At 47.1% G+C, this 21,688-nt stretch overlaps 2 protein-coding genes and 1 pseudogene across 3 annotated transcripts; all 3 read left to right on the top strand.

Moving 5' to 3' along the window:
* The first annotated feature begins 160 nt into the window (after window positions 1–160).
* On the top strand, window positions 161–10,976 carry vipr2 (vasoactive intestinal peptide receptor 2). Of its 2 annotated transcripts, none has more exons than XM_037279794.1 (14): window positions 161–379; window positions 1,241–1,340; window positions 1,402–1,509; window positions 1,579–1,676; window positions 2,375–2,472; window positions 2,554–2,695; window positions 2,795–2,945; window positions 3,271–3,331; window positions 3,410–3,479; window positions 3,548–3,639; window positions 3,773–3,911; window positions 4,010–4,051; window positions 4,124–4,308; window positions 10,724–10,976. In XM_037279794.1, exons 1-13 carry the CDS (start codon window positions 341–343, stop codon window positions 4,289–4,291), a joined length of 1,308 nt encoding a protein of 435 aa, XP_037135689.1. In that variant the 5' UTR covers window positions 161–340; the 3' UTR covers window positions 4,292–4,308; window positions 10,724–10,976. The 2 variants fall into 2 exon arrangements, with proteins under 2 accessions (XP_037135689.1, XP_037135688.1); XM_037279793.1 differs by having other exon boundaries at window positions 1,238–1,340.
* A 164-nt stretch (window positions 10,977–11,140) lies between these two features.
* msl2b (MSL complex subunit 2b) lies at window positions 11,141–16,129 on the top strand. The gene is made up of 3 exons (XM_037279792.1): window positions 11,141–12,211; window positions 13,685–14,898; window positions 14,994–16,129. The coding sequence occupies exons 1-3, from the start codon at window positions 12,070–12,072 to the stop codon at window positions 15,291–15,293; spliced, it is 1,656 nt and encodes a 551-aa protein (XP_037135687.1). The 5' UTR covers window positions 11,141–12,069; the 3' UTR covers window positions 15,294–16,129.
* Window positions 16,130–16,834: 705 nt separating this feature from the next.
* Window positions 16,835–21,667, top strand: LOC119138997 (annotated as a pseudogene).
* Window positions 21,668–21,688: the final 21 nt, after the last annotated feature.

The following is a 21,688-nucleotide window of genomic DNA, read 5'->3' as shown; positions in this document are numbered from 1 at the left end:
TACCACATTTGCAACGATAACTATAACTTTCATTACTTAAATGACTTTTGCTTGACTACCACTTTGCCATTTTAAATTTGCGGGGTTTTCCCCCCACCAGAGGTCGCTGTGGCCCGGGAGGCAGGATTGCGCGCGACTCCCATTTGTGGCGAGAGCGCGCGCGGCTTGGAGTCAGTGAGCTGCAGTTCAAGCCGTTCATGTGTGCTGCACGCACCTCTGAGAAGCTCGGAACATGCACGGAAAACTTTTTTTTTATCGAGTCAACTGGATGGACTTGTTGTGAGTTCATGAAAAAGCGCAGGAGCGGACGTGAAGAAGAAAAATCCTGGATGAGAAGATCATGAGGTTCATCCTGATGCTCGTCTTCCTCACGCACAAGGTATCTCATGCGACATGCAATTTAATTTTTCCACTTGTCCTATGACACCATCACTCAACTGCTGCGTCATCATCTTCCTTCTCATCATCTTATCTCACCGGATGCAATCTTTGTTTTGTACACTTCTTGAGGATCATATTTTCTTGATCTCATCTAGTCTTTTCCTGAATTTTAACATCACTCATGACGTCACTTTCTCATACATGTCCTCACTTTTGCATGCATTCTGGCGTCATATTCGCATGCCCCATGACATCACATTCTCGCACTATGTGACAAAGTTGCGTAGTTCGCTACTGGTGCGTCTGGTTAATGTTTCATCTTCTTTATCTTCTCCATGTTATCTTTTTTTTTTTACATCAAGTACACACACGAGTCAACGAGTCAACAAACCTCCCTTGTGCACAAAATTTGAAACTACGTCACTGATAACGACTCTTTTCAATGTTATTTCACCCTAGTTGTAGTTATTAATTAATATGTGTGCATGAATGTGTGTGTGTGAGTGTGTGTGTGTGTTGTAAACAGACTGAAACCCACTGACAGCTCATAAATGGTTTAGTGTGTCAATGTAAACAGTCTCCAACTGCCCCTCCCTCCCACACACACACACACACACACACAGTCACTATCAGTAAAGTTCATTTGACAGACGGACTCAATCAGTTCAAGTGTTATTCTTATTTTGCACTTTGTGTGTGCATGCGTATGCACGTTTGTGTACACAAAGAAGAGGAAGATTTTAACGCTGCCAGCTGTGTTTACCTGATGAGCGATGCAATTGTCTTTTACAGAAAAACATGAAGCTAAACTTTTGACTTCTTTCCCAATGTTGTTGTCGTTTGCTTGGCGTCCGAGCAGGCGGCGGGCAGATTCCCTCTGTGCCATTTTAGTTGGGAGATGAAGAAAGCGAGTCAAGAGTGCCACGCTGGGCTGGAACAGCTCGCAGTGCCCTCCGCAGGTACCTTCTCGATCCACTTGAATAACTTGCGCTCAGTGGGTTCATTTTGTGGCTGTTTCAGGCTGTGTGGGCGAGTGGGATAATGCTTCGTGCTGGCGCAGTGCGGCGGTGGGCGAGGTGGTCACTCAACCCTGCCCCGCCCCCCTCCTGCACCTGTTTGGGAAGAAGGGTGAGCCTCTAGAAGTTTCTTCATGGCGCATCAGCTTGAAGAAATCGAACGATCATCAATGTGTCGTAGGAAACCTTAGCAGGAAGTGCACCCTGGAAGGTTGGTCAGATGTTTACCCAGTCATCGCTGCCGTCTGCTCGTCCAACGACACCGACCAACCCGGCGAGGTGAGCCCGAAATGCCGGGCGCATTATGTTTTGGGTCGACGCCAACACGGCCGCGCGGTAAAAGTGCTGACTTCCTGTCAGGGCTCGTCATCAGCCTGTGTTTACGTGAGGAGGAAGGAGACATGAAAGACGACTTTGTCTTGTCACCGCTGATGAACAGGGTGCTATTTAGACAAAAAGAAACAACACACACACACACACGCACACACACCCTCGCACGCCTGGCATGAGATCTTGTCCAGAGCTGTCAGGTGTGCGTGACTTCATCTTAGGGAAGCTTCTGTTTGTTTCCTGTTGGACGTTCCAGGCTTTTCCGTCTGGAGAACGTTTAGTGGAGAACAGACACACACACACACACACACCTGTGTGTGTGTCTCAGGGCAAAACCAAAGACGTCAAAAAGACAAAATGTCTCCCAAAATGGCCATCTGGGAGCTAAGAGGCTCATAAAAAGTCAGCTGCTGCACAAGAAGACACACTTGAGCGAGGGAGTTGAAATCAAGCACTTTGTATATACGTACGTGTGTTTTTGTGTGCGCGTTGCACAAGCCGGGTCCGAATTCCTCGCATTGTGTGTCAGAACACTCACAATCTCTTCAGCCCGACACAATCCTCAAAGTTTGCAGGGAATAGGTGGACATTTCTAACTGTTTATCAAAATGGCCAAAGAAGTCCTGACCTCGATGATGTGTGTTCAGCTGGTGTTCTACAAAGTGGTGATGGTTCTGTCCACGCTGGGTCACAGCTTGTCTCTCATCAGCCTGCTCAGCAGCACCGTCATCATTGCTGTCTTCAGGTACACGCCATCACGTCAACTGAGGAACTTGGCTTTAAGATCTCTCCTTAAGGCGCTTGTGTGTGTATGTGTGTGTTTCAGGAGGCTGCACTGCATGAGGAACTACATCCACATCAACCTGTTTGCGTCCTTCATGCTGAGGGGCGTGGCGGTGCTCACCAAAGATCTTCTACTCTTCTCCAGCGAAGAAGACAAGCTCGACTGCACCGCTCAGCCATCGCTGGTGACATCATCAACATGCGCCAATCCATCACTGACGCATCCATTCATCGGCTCTTCTTTTTCTTTACACTCCGCTTCCATTCGTGTGTGTGTTTTGCAGGTGGGCTGCAAGAGCAGCCTAGTGTTCCTGAACTACTCCATCATGGCCAACTTCTTCTGGCTGCTGGTGGAGGCGCTCTACCTTCACACGCTGCTGCTGGTGGTGCACGCCCGCTGGGCGCGCCTTTCCGTCTACATGCTGATTGGCTGGGGTAGGACATGCCCACCGGCGCCGTGACCCAAGTATCCAACGAGCACGCGCGTCGTGAGCTGGCGTCATAAGAAATAACGTTGAGCCGTCTACTCTGCAATCCTTATCCCGATTTGAAACATTACTGGCCTACTGCGCTGACATTTTGCCAAAACACGTCACTGGGAACAAAACTTGTCATTAGTCTCGGTGCCAAAGTGTTTGCACTCAGCCCCGCCGGTTCCAAACACGGCCCCGCTTACACCATCCATCTTGTGCGTGCCCGCGTGTGTGTGCGGCGTCTGGCGAGCCTCACTGTAAACACTTGCGGTCTTTGGGCCCTGCAGGAATCCCGTCCGTCTTCACGGTGGCATGGATTTTGTGTCGACTCTACCTGGATAACACCTGGTGAGTCTTTCTTCAAGCCTGGCTCCATTATGGCGGCAGCTACAAATGCGAAGCTAACGAATGATTGGTCGGTTTTAGGTGCTGGGAGAGGAACGACAGTCCCGTCCCCAGCAGAGTGTTGGACTGGCCCATCATGGCGTGCGTCGTCGTACGTACTCCACAGCAAGCAGTTCAGGGTCGGGACGAGCGCGTTCAAAAACGTCTTTTGCGTGGCAGGTGAACTTCATCCTGTTCATCAGCATCATTCGTATCCTGGTGCAGAAGCTGCGCTGCACCAACGTGGGCGGCAACGAGCAGTCGCAGTATAAGTAAGCTTCCTTCCAGCAAACTTAACGCGTCCTCATTTGTAGTTTATTTGCGCCCCCCATTGGTGGAACGATGACACTACAGCCGAGCAATGCAAAAAAAGTCCTTCAGCTTTTGCCTGCTTGTGTGCACAAGGCGTCTGGCCAAATCCACCCTCTTGCTCATCCCGTTGTTCGGGATCAACTACGTGGTTTTCATCCACCTGATGGAGCCTAGCGATAAAACCACACGACACGTCAAGATCTTCTTTGAGCTCGGGCTCGGATCCTTCCAGGTCTCAAAACTAAAACGTTATTTAGCTCGACACGTTGCCGTGGTGATCGCTTGATTTCAAATTGGAGGTCATCCAACTTTGCCGAATGTGCTTTTCAGGGTCTCATTGTGGCAGTGCTGTACTGCTTTCTCAACTGTGAGGTGAGCGTGCTCGTCTTCCGCCGCTTCCAAATGTTTGCAGTGTCGTTTGATTGATTGATTTTTGTTTTGCAGGTGCAGAGCGAGCTGCGACGGATGCGCAGGAGCTTGTCCCTCAAGCGTTACATGGGCGGGGGAGAGTGCGGTCTCCGCGCCGCCTCGCTGGCCCCCGAACACTCGGCCCCGTTCCCCAGGAACTCCCGAGCGGCGTCCATCTTGCAGACCGAGACTCTTCTGCTGTGATCGCCGTCCACCTAAAGGTTCCACTCACAAAACACTTGAATCCAAACTCCATCCAAACTGTCAATATAAACACCAGACAAGTTGACTTTTTATTTTATTTTTTTTTATTAGTCACCAGTAATTCGTAAAATCCTAAATAAATACAAATTTAACGAGGCAAAATAAGTTACAAAATAAAGGTTTGCCGATAAATAATGCCTTAAATATCTCATAAATAATTGTCGGACACTAAAGTGACTCAATCTTCATACTCCAAACAAAGTGCTCGTCGTCTTAATGAATGGTGGGGCGGAGGCGAGGGGAGAAGGTGGAGGATGAAAGTGGTGGTGATGAAGGGGAGGATTGTGGAGATGATGAAGGGGCGGAGGCGGTGGAAGTGAGGATGGTGAGCAGTGAGCTTTTGGATGGCGGGCTGGTGGTTAAAGCCTGAGCGGCGGCGGCAGCAGCCTTCCTGTGAGAGGAGGATGAGGAGGATGATAAGCATGATGAAGATGAAAATGAGGATGAACGTGAAACTCACCTGATGGCTTCGATCTTCTGGCGGACCCACGGGGCGCGGGCATGTGCGCAGTAGTCTCCGTTTTTGGTGTAGAAACTGCAGGAGGATAACGGTTAGCGTCGTTAGCTTGATTTGAGCTTGTTTGGCAGTTGTCATGAAGTGCAGATGAGCAGCTATTAGGATTTTTTACGAAGTTGTACTCACATGACAGCGGGCAAGCACGGACGTTGAGCATAACGGTCCACTCGTAATCCGATTACTTCTTCTGTTATTTCCTTAGTGCTCACCTTCTTGCAACATTCGGTGGGCTTCCCTACTGGACCCAAACGTAACCAGACGTTAGCGTGGTCCTTCAACGAAAATCAAAAGATCAACTTACCTTGTCCGTGTCCGAGCTCGACTAAGGCCACCAGAACGGCGGCTAACAAAAAAGTCTTCTGAAGGCTTCCAGTGTTGAACATTTTGACACGGGCACGAGAAATGACAGCAAGGATTGAAAAATGATTCGAAGCTATCTCGCTTGAGTGCTGGAGAAGTGAGTGAGGCGACGACTGTCAAGACGGCCACATTTAAGGCGGCGAAAAGCAGAAGTCAAGTTGTCTCGTGGTTTAGTCATCCTTCCGCTTGCTTTTCTCTTTCCAGGCTCGCTTTTTGTGAATGACTGAAGCGCGTGCTTGTATTCTCGGAAAACACTAAAAGTGACCAATGTCGGAGTAGCCGCATGCAACCTTTTTCCCACTTTGCTTTCTTTTTTTAGCCTCTTGAGGAAAATAGGAACAGAGGACTGACGAACGCCCTTATGTCAGAATTAACGTGAAACTTTACGAATGAAATTTAAAATGAATGATTGAACCTAGACCATGATTTAACAGTCTTATTTTACTTAGTTAGAGAATTCAATAAGTAATATATATAGTATTACGTTTAAATAAAAATTAAGAAGCAACTTAAGTGTTCAAGAGCCACATCTGATTTTTAAAAATCAATGTAGATGTGCCAGGTTCATTAAAAAATATATAAATTTTATATATATATATATATATATATATATATATATATACAGTATATATGAATAATACACATTCATATGTAAATAAATTATATATATATGATAAATAAAATTATACATATATAATTTATGTATTTTTTTATGAACCTGGCACATCTACATTGATATGTATACATATATACATAGATATATATTCATTAAGAAATATCTAAATTATATATATATATATATATAAATTATATATACATATATATATTAGATATATTATATATATATATATATAAAATTAATATGAATGAATTAATTACATATATATATTTATATTAATTAATTATATATTATATATATATATCAAATTTATATATTTCTTAATATATATGTATATATATATATATACATATATTATCATTATTTATTAATTTTAAAAAATTATACATATGAATGTGTATTGTTCATATATATATTTAGATATGTATACATATACATATATGCATATGAATGTGTATTATTCATATATATATATTTATATATATGTACATATATACATATATACATGTACACACACACATTTATACGTTTTTTTTTTTTTAATGAACCCGGCCCATCCATTGATTTTTAAAATCAGATGTGGTTCTTAAACACTTAAGTTGCTTCTTTATTTGAACGTAACATCAATTTAGAATTAAAATGTGTCATTGTCGCCACAAAGCAGACACTTAAAACCATTTTTTAAACAAGTTTTTATATAAGTTCATATATTTCTTTTTTTATAAGTATGTTTAAACTGAAAAGACATATTTGTTTTTTGTTGGAATAATATCGCAATTGGAACCAAGCTTGGGGCCACGACAGCAACTGTCTGTTGTGAAACGAGCCGATAACACGTCGGGGGGGGGGTGCGTCACCACTGGATGATTGTGGGACTCCTTTTATTTTCCCCTTGTCATCAGTTTCTTCATGACATGTCACCACATGAGTCGCATGGAAACAATGTCAAGTCCCACAACTCATTTTGGCGTCATCCAGGTGTCATCGTCTGTGTTCCTGTGCTAACTTATCTGCTCTTAGCTCATCCCTCTCATTACGTTGAGGGTCTTTGGCCCACAGTCTTCTCAGATAAGGGACGTGGCCTTTTTTGCCTTAGGCTGACTGACTCAGGTCCCGACTGTTGTTTTTACCGGTGCACCAAACGGCAGCTTTTTGTGAGCCTGCCCGAGAACTCTCCCACTGGAGAGCCCCTCATTCATGCTCACGTGGCCAATAACCTGGGAGGGACGACCCTCCCGATCAGAACCCGAGCGGTGTTCTGTGACTTCTGTGCTCGTCACGGATTGGCCATAAGAAGGTCAGAAGGAACGAAACTGATGAGAATGAAATTACAAGAAACGGGACTGTAGTGTTGGTCTTTAAAGTGTATGTCATCTTATTGACGTGAGGAGCAAGACATGAGTTGTGGTCCACAGCAGCTCCTGGACGGACGTTGGCTGCCGCTGCTTAAACACTTTTTGGAAATATAAATGAAAACTCCACACAAGTCATCTATAAGTTCAATTTTTTTTTATTTGCAACCGCTCATAGATAACATGTCCATCTCAACATTAATAAATAGTGTTCCATTTTCCAGATACTGAATAAGTTACAAAGTAACATGATGCTGATAAATAAACACTCGATTGGTGAACCAATAAATAATTGTAAGACGCTAAAGTGATTCAATCTTCAACAAAGTGCTCGTCGTCTTAGTGAAGTGTTGGACGGAGGCGAGGGGAGAAGGAGGAGGATGAAGGGGATGATGAGGATGGTGGAGCTGATGAAGGGGCGGAGGCGGTGGAAGCGATGACGGGACGCAGCGAGCGTTTGGACGGCAACCTGGTGGTCAAAGCGTTGGCGGCGCTGCAAGGATGGAAATTTGGGAAGGATGAGGATGATGATGAACATGAATGATGGAGATGAGGGCGAAGGTGCAACTCACTTGATGGCGGCGACCTTCTGGCGGACCCACGGGGCGCGGATGGCTGCGCAGTAGAAGCTGTCTTTGGTGTAGAAACTGCAGGAGGACAACGGTTAGCGTCGTTAGCTTGATTTGAGCTTGTTTGGCAGTCGTCTTGAAGTGCAGATGAGCAGCTATTATGATTTTTTACTTTGCTGAAGTTGTACTCACATGACAGCGGGCAAGCACGGAGGTTGAGGAATCGCCACTTGATACGCCAACACTTCCTCTGTTATTTCCTTAGGGCTCACCTTCTTGCAACATTCGGTGGCCTTCCCTACTGGGCCCAAACGCAACCAGACGTTAGCGTGGTCCTTCAACGAAAATCAAAAGATCAACTTACCTTGTCCGTGTCCGAGCTGGACCAAAGCCACCAGAACGGCGGCCAACAAAAAAGTCTTCTGAAGGCTTCTTGTGTTGAGCATTTTGACACCGGCTCGAGAAATGACAGCAAGAATTGAAAAATGATCCGAAGCTATCTCGTTTGAGTGTTGGAGATGTTCCTGAAGCAAGAACTCTTAGACGGCCTAATTTATGGCATCAAAAAGCAGAAGTGAAGTCGTGTCAGGGTTTCATCATCCATCCTCCCTCAGTTTTCTCTCTCCAGATTCGCTTCTTTTGAATAGCTGACACTCACTTTTCCGGAATCACGAAAGTGAGCAACATCGTAGAAGCCCAAAGCGACCTTTCCACTGGAGTTAAGCTTTTTTTTTTTTTAGCTTTTCTTATCAACACGCAGATGAAGAAAGGGAAACTCGAACGTGGGTTGTTCTCAGAAAGCATGGTCCCCAGGAATGTGATGTCAAAACTGGACCAGTTGAAAATAAGATTTCATGACAGGATGCCGCATCTGTACAAATTGCAGAGTCCTTTGCGGGAATTCCACATTTGTCTCATCTTCCTTTGTGGAAGTCCTTGCTTGATACTTTGATCGGCTTGAGCATCATATAGTTTAATCAAATTCAACTACGGGCTTTTCGTAACACATCAAAACTATAAAAGCAGTTTTTTAGTTGTTTTTTGTAGGGAGTGATGTCATCGATGTCAATGCAGTTAATATGACGTGACACATTGAGTCAGAAAGGCGTCTTGTGAAAGGAGCTGAGAACACATCACGAGTGTGTGCGTCACCACCGGATCATTGTGTGAACCAAAAAAAAAAAATTCTTCATTTTCCTCACATGGAGACAATGTCAAGTTCCACAAATTTCTGCTTTCCTCATCTCCTCAACTCTCGGCAATTCTAGCGGAATGCACTTTTGTGGAGTTATTCGATTGAATTTTAGACTTTTAATTCGGATTTAGCCTTTCATATTTAGGTATGAGTTATTGAAGACCTTGTCAGACCTTGAGTTGATACATATTTGTACGTTTATGTAATTAGCATTAATGTGGTAGCACTAAGCAAATACGCCACAGTACACACCCACACTCAAGAAAAATCATGTCAAATGTCAAACAAGTGCTAAATGAGGGACGTTTCCGATGAAGAATGTTGACATCATTCATGATTTGCAAACGTGTCGGCGGTTCCTTCCTGTGTGTGTGTTCTACCTCCTCCACGCAAATAGGAAGGACACAAAATGTGTGTGCGTGGGTTTGTGTTCAGCTGAGTCACACTATGCTGTTATCCGCTATTTGCTCTTATAGCTTTTATTATTATTATTATTTATTATTTTTTTATCTATTATTTCCTTCAAGAAAAATTACATTTTCTTTGCTCATATTTGGCAACACCTAATGGGCAAGAGTAGCACTACAATCAGGAACACCAGCAAGATCTTGAGATCTTGGCCCCACTTTAATAGCTTTTGTATTTTACCCCAAGATACAATCTGCATTTATTTTACTAATGTTAAAAAGCAACAAATATACCAAACAAATATTTGTGCTAAAAATTATAAATAGATATTGGCACAACAACTCTGGAGAGATGTGTTCAGTTGGTGAACCACATGGACATATTCGGAAGATAATCCGACGTGTTCTTAATGGAAGACAAAGAGAATGTGTGATGAATTAGCATATTTAAGGAGCCATGACGGCCGTGGTGGTGACACCATTTTTGATTGTTTTTTTTTAGCATACAGGAGAATTCCATATCTTGAGTGTCTCTTACAGTAACTGGGAGTGACAAAAAGCTTGACGCTTTTTTTAAGTTTCTGAGAATTTTGAACAGACTGTAAATCATGCAAACTGAATTTTTGAATGTCTACTTTTATTTTCACAATGTATAATGGTTCCACATTACAAGGTTGCATGGCTACCATGAAACACAATTAACAAACTTTTCCAACCAATTTATGCAACATGTTTACAGCTCTGTGCACTCCAATTAAATTTGAGATATAGGCTAAATCAAAATATCCAACACATATCCTTATTGAGTGTGCATGCATGGTTCTCCTCTTCCTCCTCCATTTCCTCTTAGCACGCTGTGGGAACGGTATTCTGCTTTTGTGCTGTTAGCATTCCAACAGTCATTGAAACTCTTGAAATGTCACCAACACTTTGAGCAGCCTGGCTTCGTCTTCCTCCGACCATACAAACTCTCTTTTAACTCTTAACATGGGAGAGCAGCCGTGTCAGCTATTGGCCACTTGATATAGTTCACGTTGAATCCAGATTGGAAGCAACTTAATGCAGCGTGTAAAAAGCTTTTAACAGTCGAACGCACTTCAGCTTCCTTGTAGACAATTGTACCATTAGGATGAAAACGATTTTGGTTGACTATTAAATTCACAATGTTAATTTAAATTGTGCAAGCAGGGACTGACCCACCGCTTTTGATTACAATGCTACCAAAGAATTAAATTGCTTGATGAGTGATTTTGCTCCACTCAGCACCCATGCTGGGTCATTCAAGTTCCAGGGGCAATCCTAATCAAAAGAAACCTCCTGCAATGTTGTGTTTTTTTTTTTTGTGGTTTACAGGAAGGCATGCTGATTGCTGTCATCTTGTGGTTTTTGCTCAAAGCACCGCGTGATTGTCTGCCTCCTGGAGCTGACGCTGCGACTGCAAGACAGGCGGAATGTTGGATTCCACTACAGCATCGAACAACAACAAACATCTGCTTCCTTTGCCTATAAAATAGTAGTACAAACTGTTTCACATACATTATCTGGAGCACTGCCATGACTAAAAAAAAAAAAAAAAAAGATCATTTATAAAAAATATCACAACGAACAGGGTTGGCAGGTTTTATTGATTTCCGTGACAAATTTAGTAGAGGTGTAACATTTTAGAAAAAAAAAAAAGATCTCTATCAGCTTGTTCATTCATGAGCGTCTCCGTGACGTCAACTTACGTCATAGGCGTCCTCGCGAGATTTGCACCACAGCACCCCCACGTGGACGTGTGTGGGAAAGGCGAGGGGCGGTATGAGGAATACGCCGCTGCTAGCTGTAGCATCCAACACAAAAACAAACTAAATTCATTTTCTTCGCCGTTGACTCCACCGAGGTTTGCAGAGGATTTTATTCCGGCTCTGAGCTTCCTTTTGGACGCCGCAAGCCCACCGAGAGGAGCGAAAGAAAGAGTTGAGCCCCGCTGACAACCGTGAAGAGCCCCCGCGGCCTGCTTTTCCCGCCCACTTTCCGGCGTAGCTCTGGTGGCTAGCGCAGTCACAAGAGCCCGAGGCTTTCGCTACCCACAGCTTTCCGGTCTCAACCGAACCGGAGGAGCCGCGAAATTCTCCCTTGACGAAGCGTAAATCTATCCGAAGCCAACTGCGTGGTCGGCGGCGACCAAGCGGTGCTCCTTCTGGCCCGAGGAGACTTGGTTGGCGACACCGCGGCCTTCTGGTTTGTTGTGGGCCGCCATGAATCTCTGCGAACAATAACAAGACGCGGAATCCAACCGGTCCGGTACCGAGCCCGCCTTACGTGACACAAGCACGGCGGCCGCCTTTAAATCCGAGACCAGCGCGCACAGCGACTATGGATGTATCGCGGGGCAGCCGCAGCAAAGCCTGTCATTTTTTTCACCGAAGCCCCCGTGTGAGATCCCCGGCAACGCGGCTCTGAAGCGTCGTCCACGCTCCGGTTTGCACACTATGCTCCACCGAATCGAACCAGGGCCTGCTGGTGAACGACTTGGCATTGAAGATGTATTCGGGATGGGACTGAGGAAGCGCGATTAAGATCCGGACTCTCTATGTTGTCTTCAAAGCCCCCAGAGTGCATTCGCCGCGTGTCGTGTTTGTGTTTCCCGGACACTGTGTTGCTGTTTTGAACGCATCGGAACCGAGCGGACCGGCTCGCCGGGTCAGGCCGCTGCGATGAACCCGGTGAACGCGACGTCGCTCTACGTGTCTGCGAGCCGATCGGTGCTGCAGTGCGACCCCCGAGACCCCCGCGCCCTGGCCGAGCTGTGCAAGCTGCTGCCTTTCTTCCGACAGTCCGTGTCCTGCTTAGTCTGCGGTGAGTGCAAGACGACCATAATTGGGCCGAACCGCGTGGAGCACGGTTTTGTGTTTGCACAATTGACTGTAACTACTGTACTTGCGTGCTTGTCAGCTGCCATGCGAGCGCTTTCGCCGACGCCGCGTTCAAGTGCTGTCGGAAGACCAAAATATAACGAGTAAATCCAAATTCAGTGGCAGTGTAGCTACCGTATCAAAATAATTGTCTTAAACCACTTTGTATCACGTATTGTGACGTCGTATTAGACGTATCCGTTCCATTATTTTACATTCTTGCATCTCACTGATACGGCAGAGCCGCGGCGCGATATGTGTTTAATCTTTATTACATTGTCGAAAAACATTATTTTCAACCTGTTAGCACGTCAGCAACACAATCGTAAGGAAAAGTGATTCAATTGTCGTCTCGTAGCTCGGGTTTCCCGGAGGTAGCGAACGCATCTTACGGCAGCACGACACACCCCCTTTGTGCTCTTGTGCAGTGTCCTTCGGATTTCTGCGTGACTCGAGCAGATTTTTTTTTTTATTTTGGCAAAATAGATTTTTTTTATTTATTGCTGCAGGCAGTTGTTGAATGGAGGAATGATGGCACGTCTGCCTCACAATTCAGACGTTCTGGATGCAACTCCGGAGCCCCCTCGAATTATAAAAGGCTCTTAATTGGCGGTTGGTGTGAGTGTGAATGTTTGTCTCAGCCTGGCCTGCAAGTGGAACAGTGAATGCTTGTTTATTTGCGGGATGTTCAGACTAGGTGGGAGAAAAAAGGACATAGGGAGGGACCATCTGCTGGAATGTTCTAAAATAGTTTTTATTTACACTTATTCGAACATTCTTTCGCACCTGTTCTCACTCTTGCTGTCGAGAAATGAGAGCTGTTTCCGATAACATCTCTCAGATTTGGTCTTGCCATCGTGCTATTATAAAAAAAAATCCCCCCCCCCCCCCCCCCCAAAAAAAAGACCACTTATAGCGAAAGGATGGATGGAAGGATGGTTTGATCTGACTTGTCTTTCGCATTGAGCCCTCTGAGTGAATGAATGATCAATATAAGAGCGCCCCATCCGAGCTGTATCAATGGCCCGCCTTCCTTTTTCCCGCCTGCAGCTGCAGACGTTAGCGGCCTGCCAGCGTTGCTAAGGAAGCGGCGCTCAAAGAACGCTTGTCGCCGCGGAATATCAATAAACACACTCGAGGCAGCTGCGAGGAGACAGGAAGGAGGAGAAGTTCATCAATTCCAGACATGATGCTAGTGAATGATGAAAGGAAGGGTCTCATGTGCACTGTAGTGCCAAAGCACTACTTTTATATTGGACCAAGCTTTCACCATGAGCACAACAATGGGACCATAATGAAGGATAGCTTCCAAAAAAAAAAGGGAAACGATATAATTCTTGGGTGAGAATGCATAAAATTGGTGATTCTTATTTTTGTTTTGGGGATTAATGACAGCAACCTCCATCTTGCCCCGCAGGTAACCTGCTGCAGGACCCCATGGCGCCCACCAACTCGTCGTGTCAGCACTACGTGTGCCGCGGGTGCAAAGGTCAGCGGATGCAGCTGAAGCCGTCGTGCAGCTGGTGCAAGGACTACTCGCGCTTCCAGGAGAACCGGCAGCTGTCCCTGCTGGTGCGCTGCTACCGCAAGTTGTGCCTGTATATCACACACTCGCCGCTCGCCACTCACATCGCTGCCGCCGCCGCCGACTCGCCCGACCTGCGGGCCGTCCTCAACGAGGGCCTGCGGCTGGCAGAGAGCGAGCCCGAACCCGAGCCTGACGCCAGCGCCGAAGCGGAGGCACCGCCCGGGGAAGCACCGCATCCCGACGAGGGCGGCGACGGCGGCAGCGATGTCATCGGCCCGGCCGGCGTCAACGGGCTTCACGATTGTAACGGACTGGACGCCTCGCTGGATCCGGGCAGGGCGGTCGTCAAGCGGGAGGACTTTTGCGAGGAGATCCCGGCGGGGGGGCTGGCGAGCCTTTGCGACATGGGCGCCTTCGGTGAGGAGTTGAAACACGGAGGGGGGCCGCTGCTGCTGAGTGTGGAGGAGGTTCTGCGGACTCTGGACACGGACACTGAGCCTGACGACCCCCACACGCCTATGTCGGTCAACGGGCCTTTCTGCCCCGCCCTACCTTTGGAGAGCAGCTGTCACCCCTACCACCCTCACCCGCAGCTCCCCCCTCAGTCACCCACTGCCGTCCCTCAAGGACCCCCTCGCTGCCACCGCAAGCGTTCTCGCTCAGAAAGCGACAGCGAGAAGGTGCGGCCCCTCCCCATCGACAGCCTCCTGCGGGGACCCCCTCCTGACGGCGGCCCCCGCCTGGGCACCACCCCCGTCTACGAGTTTCCTGCCGCCACGCCCCACTTCCATCTGGCGCCCGTGGCCAACGGCGGCCCCCCCCAAAGTGGGCAAGGGCCGCTAGGGTCCGGCAAGCCGCCCAAGAAGGCGGGGGATCACCATGGGGGTGCCAAGAAAGCCAAGGCAAGGGCCCCCAAAGCCCGCTCACAGCCCCGCGGGCCACCCCACCCTCATGCTCACCCACTCAGTCACCCAGCGAGCCCCTCCAAGCCGCTGTACAAGAAGCCTGTTGAGAAGAAAGGCTGCAAGTGCGGGCGCGCCACGCAGAACCCCTCGGTGCTCACCTGCAGGGGGCAGCGCTGTCCTTGCTACTCCAACCGCAAGGTGAGCAACCTTGCACGCATCATAGAATTAAAAAAATCCCAAGGGATGTATAAAGTTGAATCAAAGTCTAAGTCTGTCATCGATGCGTGTTGTAGGCGTGCCAGGACTGCATCTGCCGCGGCTGCCAGAACTCATACATGGCGAACGGCGAGAAGAAGCTGGAGGCGTTCGCCGTGCCCGAAAAGGCCCTGGAGCAGACGCGGCTGACGCTGGGAATCAACCTCACCAGCATCGCCGCTGCCGCCTTGCGGGGCCCGGCCGGCGGCCCTCCTGGCGCCGCCCTGCTCAACGTGGCCGCTGCCACGGGCTCGCCGGTCGCCACTGCCTTCCTGTCGGCGGCGGGCCATGATGGCCGGGCCTTTGATGACTCGCTGGAGATGCACTTTGACTGTTGACTCTCTGCCCTTTCCCCCTGAAAACCTGCCGCCCGGTCTCCCACGCATTCCCGTCGGGTCATCCGTGGCCCTGCGGTTAAGTTACTTTCTCGTCACGCCCGTTGCCATTTGCTTCGTTGTTGTCGTCGTCATCATCACTGAGCGATGTAATTTATATCGATGAAGTTTTTGTACATTATTTCACGTGGAAGACATTTTAGGATCTATTTTATACATTGAGTCTTTCGAACGGCAGCACATGGGAGTTGTGGTCAGCGCTTCACGCTCACAGGATGTTCTGGGTTTGAATTTGGGTTTTCTCTGTGGACGTTGCGTGTTCTCCTCCCACATGCCCAAGACATGCATGTTCGGTTAATTGAAGACTGTAAATTGTCCATAGGTGTGAATGGAAGCGGGAATGCTTGTTTGTGTGTGCCCCGACACCGGCTGCCCAACGAGGACAAGAGAAAAGGGATTGATTGGTCTGTGACACAGGCGCACCACAGCGGGCATATATTTTTGGCCAGGGAGGCCGGAAGGAAAAAGAAAAAAACGTGACAGGAAGTCGAAAAAAAAAAAAAGCCCTCCACCAACTTACATGTGAGTTTACCTTTCATTTGTTTTCCCCTCACAACTTGCTGCTAAAAGGACGAAGAAAAAGTTGATCTGTTTTTAAAATGTGCGTTACGAGTATTTATTGGAGATTTTCTGAGGGTGTCTGTCTTGGTGTTTTGTGTCTGGTGTCCCCCTACGCTTTTGGTTCACCCCCTACCGTCTCCTCCACCCACCTGGGGCATTTGAATACCTGTAATATAACTGCATCATATTTCCACAAAAGAAAGAAAATCAAAACAGTTGACTGAAGTGTGACTTGAGTTTTTGGTTCACTTCTGCCAGTCATCCACAGGTGGCAGCGCAAAGCAGATAAACGTTCAGGCAAGTGTTGACTGAAAATGACTTCTATAAATTCATACGTATGCATCTTGTTTGACAAACGAGGATAAAACTGACCACATAATAGAAAGCAGTCACCCTTGAGGACCAATCATACCACAATGGTTGTAAATGGGCCCAAATTGAACATGAATTATTACAGTAATCCCTCATTTATCGCGGATGATTGATTCTAAAAACCACCCGCGATAAGTGAAATCCGCGAAGTACGGTCACCAACAAGAAGTACTGGGCAGGCTAACGAGTTAGCGGAAAGATGCTAATTCGCGATCGTGCCAACACGCGAAAACGGACTTCTAAAGGAATGTAAACGAACATTTGGAGCAATACTACATTGTCCTAAAGGTTAGACACATGTTTTCCTCAATTTTGAAGTTTTATTTTGACTTGCGATGGAGTGAAGCCACGATAAACGAAACGCGAAGTAGCGAGGGATCACTGTACTCCCAATTTCTAGCAGTTGAAATAATCCAACTACATTTTTCTACCAGGCGTGACTGCCAGTTTGATAAACCACCCCCAAAAAAATCCTTTATCAGTTTATTGTAAATATATGTGAAGTGGGCGGAGTGTTACGCAGGCAATAAAAGCTAATGCGGAACTACTTTCACTCGCACGTCATTTCTCGATCGGGGTCCTTTCAGGAACGGACAGGAGCCGTGCACCGCCGCCTCGCGGACACCGCAACTCGCCTTTAATCCTCTTAAAGAGTCCTCCTGCCGTTTGCTAGCATGCAGAACCTGCTGAGCCTCCTCTCCAACGCGTTGTGTCGGATCACCGGCAGGACTGCGGTGAGTGTTGCCGTCAAATAGGAGGCTTTTTGTCCCTCTCTGCCGGACGAGCTGAAGATGCTAACCGCGCTAGCTTGCGACCGCTGGTCAGGCTGAATGCTGGCTGACCTTGTCATAGCACACTCGTAACTATTTATAATTGCCCTCTTGGTGACTTTTGAGGTCATAGGGTGACTCCCGTGTTGTGACTTCAAATGCATACGTCACAAATCAACTATGTATTAGCAAGACCAAACACGACCAAGGTTCCAAAACCATGACTTCAATGAAACGATCTTCTAATATAAAATAAAACAATACTAGAAATAAGAAATGCCAAGAAAATAGTTTAATCCTGCTTAAAGGCGTTGTTTCTCCTACCTACAAAATGTATCACAAGTTGTTTTTCCTCAGTGTTGTATGCTTCTCAAATCCAAATTGATGTCGTGCCTCTTCTTGTCCCCCTTCCATCTTGACTGGAACCCCAGGGAGCCCAAACTGTGTCGGAGGTAAGCCTGCTCACCACTCTTATGTTACACTCATACTTAAATCGTTTTCTAAATTTGCCAGTTCATTTCATGTCCATATGCAAATATCTCCCCCATATTTGCAGTAATTGTCACTATACCTTTCTTGTCCTGAAGAATTGTTCATTTAATCCTGAAAATAAATTGAATCCAACAGAGCTAACGGGAGGAAAGTTTGCTTGGGTTAGTTTCTGTTAATGGTGAATGGAATTTTGTGACATTTCCCTCAGGAATTCGGATAAATCCTGGGAAGTGGTCTTGTTTAAATAATCTCATATCAGTGTAAATGCACAGTCCGTGCTCAAATGATCAATTATACACAGCCGGCCTCGCTCACTCCCCGTTTTGGGCTCGAAGCTTTGTGCTGAGCGCTCTGATTGGTTGGCTCCTGTGCTCCCCAGTTGCTGATCGGCCTGTCTGAGTACGTCAGTCTAACCTCACCGTCGGCGCCCGACTTGGCACAGACTCAGCGCCTGCCGCCCAAACCTCCGCCGGTAGTCGCCCTTAGAGCTAGCGCGACGCTCTTAGCTAGCACATCATTAGCAGCCGCAGCAGTAAGGAGCGGAGATGCTGGCGTCCACATCTACTACTTGTTTGCCTGACACTAACGTTTTCCTTTATAAAGACTCTTAATTAGGCTTTTTTTCAACGCATGCATTTACATATGTAGATGCGTGAAAGGGGGCTCATGTTTGTGCTGGAGGGGTGTCAATAGCGCCCCCATGTGATTTCTAGCATCACTGTTGACTTGCAAGCTAACATGCAGACTTAAAGGTCACTACTCTGGGCTTGGTGTGCTAATAGTTTGTGTCTCCGTTTCTCCAGGCTGCCCGTGTCGTTGCTTCCCGCTCCTCCGCTGACTTTACACCTCAGGTGGCATTGGACATCAAGGTGAGCTGAAGAAGCAATTGATCTTCATCGGGGTACGGCAATGTGCACCAGAAACAGATTTTTGTACTCTTTTAATCCCACCAACAGAAATGCGATCTGCACTGCTTGGAGGAGGGGCCTCCAGTGAAGGCAACGCTAACGCGCGAGCAGGGCCTGCAGTATTACCGCACCATGCAGACGGTCAGGCGCATGGAACTCAAGGCCGATCAGTTGTACAAGCAGAGATCATACGGGGCTTCTGCCACCTGTCTGACGGACAGGTGGGGAACAAATTAATACGAGAATGGATTGGTCACAAAATTCCCATCAGGCAACGCTTCCTCTATTCAAAAGGAAGCAATCCAAATCTGATGCACAGTGGAAAAATTCAACTTTGTTTTTTGTGCAGGAAGCGTGTGCTGCAGGCGTGGAGGCCGCCATCAACCCCAGTGACCACGTGATCACGGCGTACCGCGCACACGCCTACACGTACACCCGCGGCGTGTCTGTCAAGGAGATCCTGTGCGAGCTGACGGGTAGGACCGAGTTAGCGAGAAGCCGAGCGCTTTGCCGCCGATTCTCAGCTGTGTCGCCGCGCAGGTCGAAGAGGCGGCGTCTCCAAAGGCAAAGGCGGCTCCATGCATATGTACGCGCCGCGTTTCTACGGAGGAAACGGCATTGTGGGAGCGCAGGTGCGTCAGGCAACATGGGCCAACCTGCATGTTCTGGGGAAAAAAACGATTGCAACGGTTCCTAAACCTTTATTCAGGCAACACACAAACATCGGAAGATATTTGTAGCTCCTTCTTGCTTCATGTGGCCTGGTGTCCACTGTCCTTACAGAACCACGGACTGGCGTGTTTTGTGTTCAGGTCCCACTGGGTGCCGGTATTGCTCTGGCATGTCAGTACCAAGGCAACACTCAGTTGTGTGTGACGCTGTACGGCGACGGCGCCGCCAATCAGGTAATGAAATGATGCATAAATACATGGACGATTAATCTAAATTTCCAATAAGGATTTTTAATAATGCATTGATATTCATGGTAGAAAGCCAATGGTAAACTTTGATTTCAATGGGGTTGTAATTGCGCACAGACGCCACAAGATGGCAGTCAAGGAGTTCAAATGGAGAGAATGACTTGAAGTAACGTGAACAAGCTAGTAAAATTAAAAACCGGGGTCAAGTGAAAAGATTCACTATTTTTATTTGTTTTTTATAAAGAGCCAAGCTTTACTTTCATCAATTCTTTTTTTACTTATTTTCCAATGGAAACCTGTAACTTTAAAATATTTGCTCTTCGAAACGCCAAACAGTGGCAGCTCTTTGAGGCCTGTCAACATGCCGCCCTGTGGAAGCTTCCGTGCGTTTTCATCGGTGAGAACAACCAGTACAGCATGGGCATGTCGACGGAGCGGGCGTCGGCCAGCCCGACTACTACAAGAGAGGAGACTACATCCCGGGCATGAGAGTGAGATTGGTCACCTTGTGCACATTCATGATGTTCATTTTACAAATGTTATGAAACTCGCCTCCTTCCAGCCGGCATAAGGGCGCTGACGAAACTGCTCTTGGGGTTAAATATGGGTCAGTTATGCTTTGTGTTCTGATGCTTTCTAACCTTGAGGGGAAAGCTGAATATGAGCAACCGAGCCTGTTTCTTGTTGCTCTAGAAGCTTCTGCACCCACGACTATGCGAGACATTAGAGTGAAACTGTTTGGTCCTGGGGTCGCGGGCTGCAGCGATACCGTGCGCTGGAGCCGCCCCGCTAACGGGCCTAGACTAGAACAAGGCGCCTTCATTGCGTCTTGGCAGTTACAGGTGTGAGCATGTACCCAGCTGTCTGATGCTCATGTATGATACTGCGCACACAACACGCAAATGACACGCTAGACAGGAGGTGAGTCCTCGTTTTTCTTTGTGATTCTGATGTGAAGTCTTTCTGGCACAGGTGGACGGGATGGACGTCCTGTGCGTGAGAGAGGCGGTCAAGTTTGCAGCCGACTTCTGTCGAGCCGGAAAGGTGAGAAGGCGAGCGATGACCACGCTGGACGGTCGGGGACAGAACCCAAACGCCTTCCCTGCTTTGTTTGGTGCCATCGTGCATTTACTCTTTTGTTTCAGGGTCCAATTGTGATGGAGCTTCAGACCTATCGGTACCAATGGACAAGTATGAGTGATCCTGGTGTCAGGTGAGCCTCTTCTCACATCACTTGCCTGTTTTTGTCGGTCAGAAAACAAATTGCAAACCTGAATGTTGTGGCCACAAGGCGAGCGTGCCGCTGGTGTTTTTGTGAATCGTCTTTTTCTACAAGTCTTTGATCCATCATTCACATCTGAACCCTGATAGGCTGTGATGTCACTTCCTGCAGTTACCGCTCTCGGGAGGAGGTCCAGGAAGTGCGCAGCAAAAACGACCCCATCACTCTATTGAAAGAGCAAATGCTCAGCAACAACATGGCATCCGTGGAAGAACTCAAGGTAAGGATTTGAGATTTTTGCGCTTCATCTTCAAGTACGGTGTGTTTGCGATGCTTGTATTGGACAATTAGTCATGTGTGATATTAGTTAAAGGTTGGACCAGTGCCAGTCACTTGTTCTGCTACCCAGAAGTAGCCGTGTCTGATAACATTGTGAATAAATGTGCACTTTTTATTGGTGACACTCGTTAGGAATTGGACGTGGCCATTCGGAAGGAGGTGGAGGAGGCGGCACGGTTTGCGACGGCAGACCCTGAGCCACCGTTGGACGATATGTGCAACCACATCTTTAAAAATGACCCCCCGCTGGAGGTACGTGGGACCAACCCTTGGTCTAGGCTTAAGTCCGTCAGCTAGACCGGCAGCTGGATCCACAAAGACTCTTATTACTCATCATCTGGGACTTGGACCTTTTTTTTATCATTATATACTTTTTTGTATAGATGTATTTATTATTAATATATTAAAATATGAATGTGTATTCTGCTTGAGCTTGTTTTTCCAGGAAGAAATTCATCACTAATGTCCTCAATCAGGACTCCAGTATTAAGTTTTTACAGTTGGGTTTCAAGTCTGAGGTATTTTTTTACTCCAAGTTTATCCATGCTCAAACTCACCAAATAATTGCTGTAACTTGAATAAGAATGATGTAAAAAAAGCTATTCAAGTACTTGGAGTTGCGATTTATTTGAATCCTTGCACCAACGTAAATGAACAATGTAAACATGGAAATGGAAAAAGCGTTTGTTGTCCATCAATTTAATGAAAAACATTAAATTTGTCCACTTCGAAATCTTTGCTTCCGTGTCATGTG

The sequence above is a fragment of the Syngnathus acus genome, chromosome 20, assembly GCF_901709675.1.
Source record: "Syngnathus acus chromosome 20, fSynAcu1.2, whole genome shotgun sequence".
In the NCBI taxonomy this organism is placed as follows: Eukaryota; Metazoa; Chordata; class Actinopteri; order Syngnathiformes; family Syngnathidae; genus Syngnathus; species Syngnathus acus.
The sequence above is the reverse complement of the archived record's forward strand: the minus strand, read 5'-3'. Positions and strand labels throughout refer to the sequence as shown.

Bases quoted from the DNA above. Each gene is read 5' to 3' on its own strand.
- msl2b (XM_037279792.1), top strand. From the start codon at position 12,070: ATGAACCCGGTGAACGCGACGTCGCTCTACGTGTCTGCGAGCCGATCG. The intron at 12,212-13,684 runs GTGAGTGCAAGA...CTTGCCCCGCAG, and splicing joins CGTGTCCTGCTTAGTCTGCG to GTAACCTGCTGCAGGACCCC. The intron at 14,899-14,993 runs GTGAGCAACCTT...TGCGTGTTGTAG, and splicing joins CTTGCTACTCCAACCGCAAG to GCGTGCCAGGACTGCATCTG.
- vipr2 (XM_037279793.1), top strand. From the start codon at position 341: ATGAGGTTCATCCTGATGCTCGTCTTCCTCACGCACAAG. The intron at 2,473-2,553 runs GTACACGCCATC...TGTGTGTTTCAG, and splicing joins GTCATCATTGCTGTCTTCAG to GAGGCTGCACTGCATGAGGA. The intron at 3,480-3,547 runs GTACGTACTCCA...TTTGCGTGGCAG, and splicing joins CCATCATGGCGTGCGTCGTC to GTGAACTTCATCCTGTTCAT.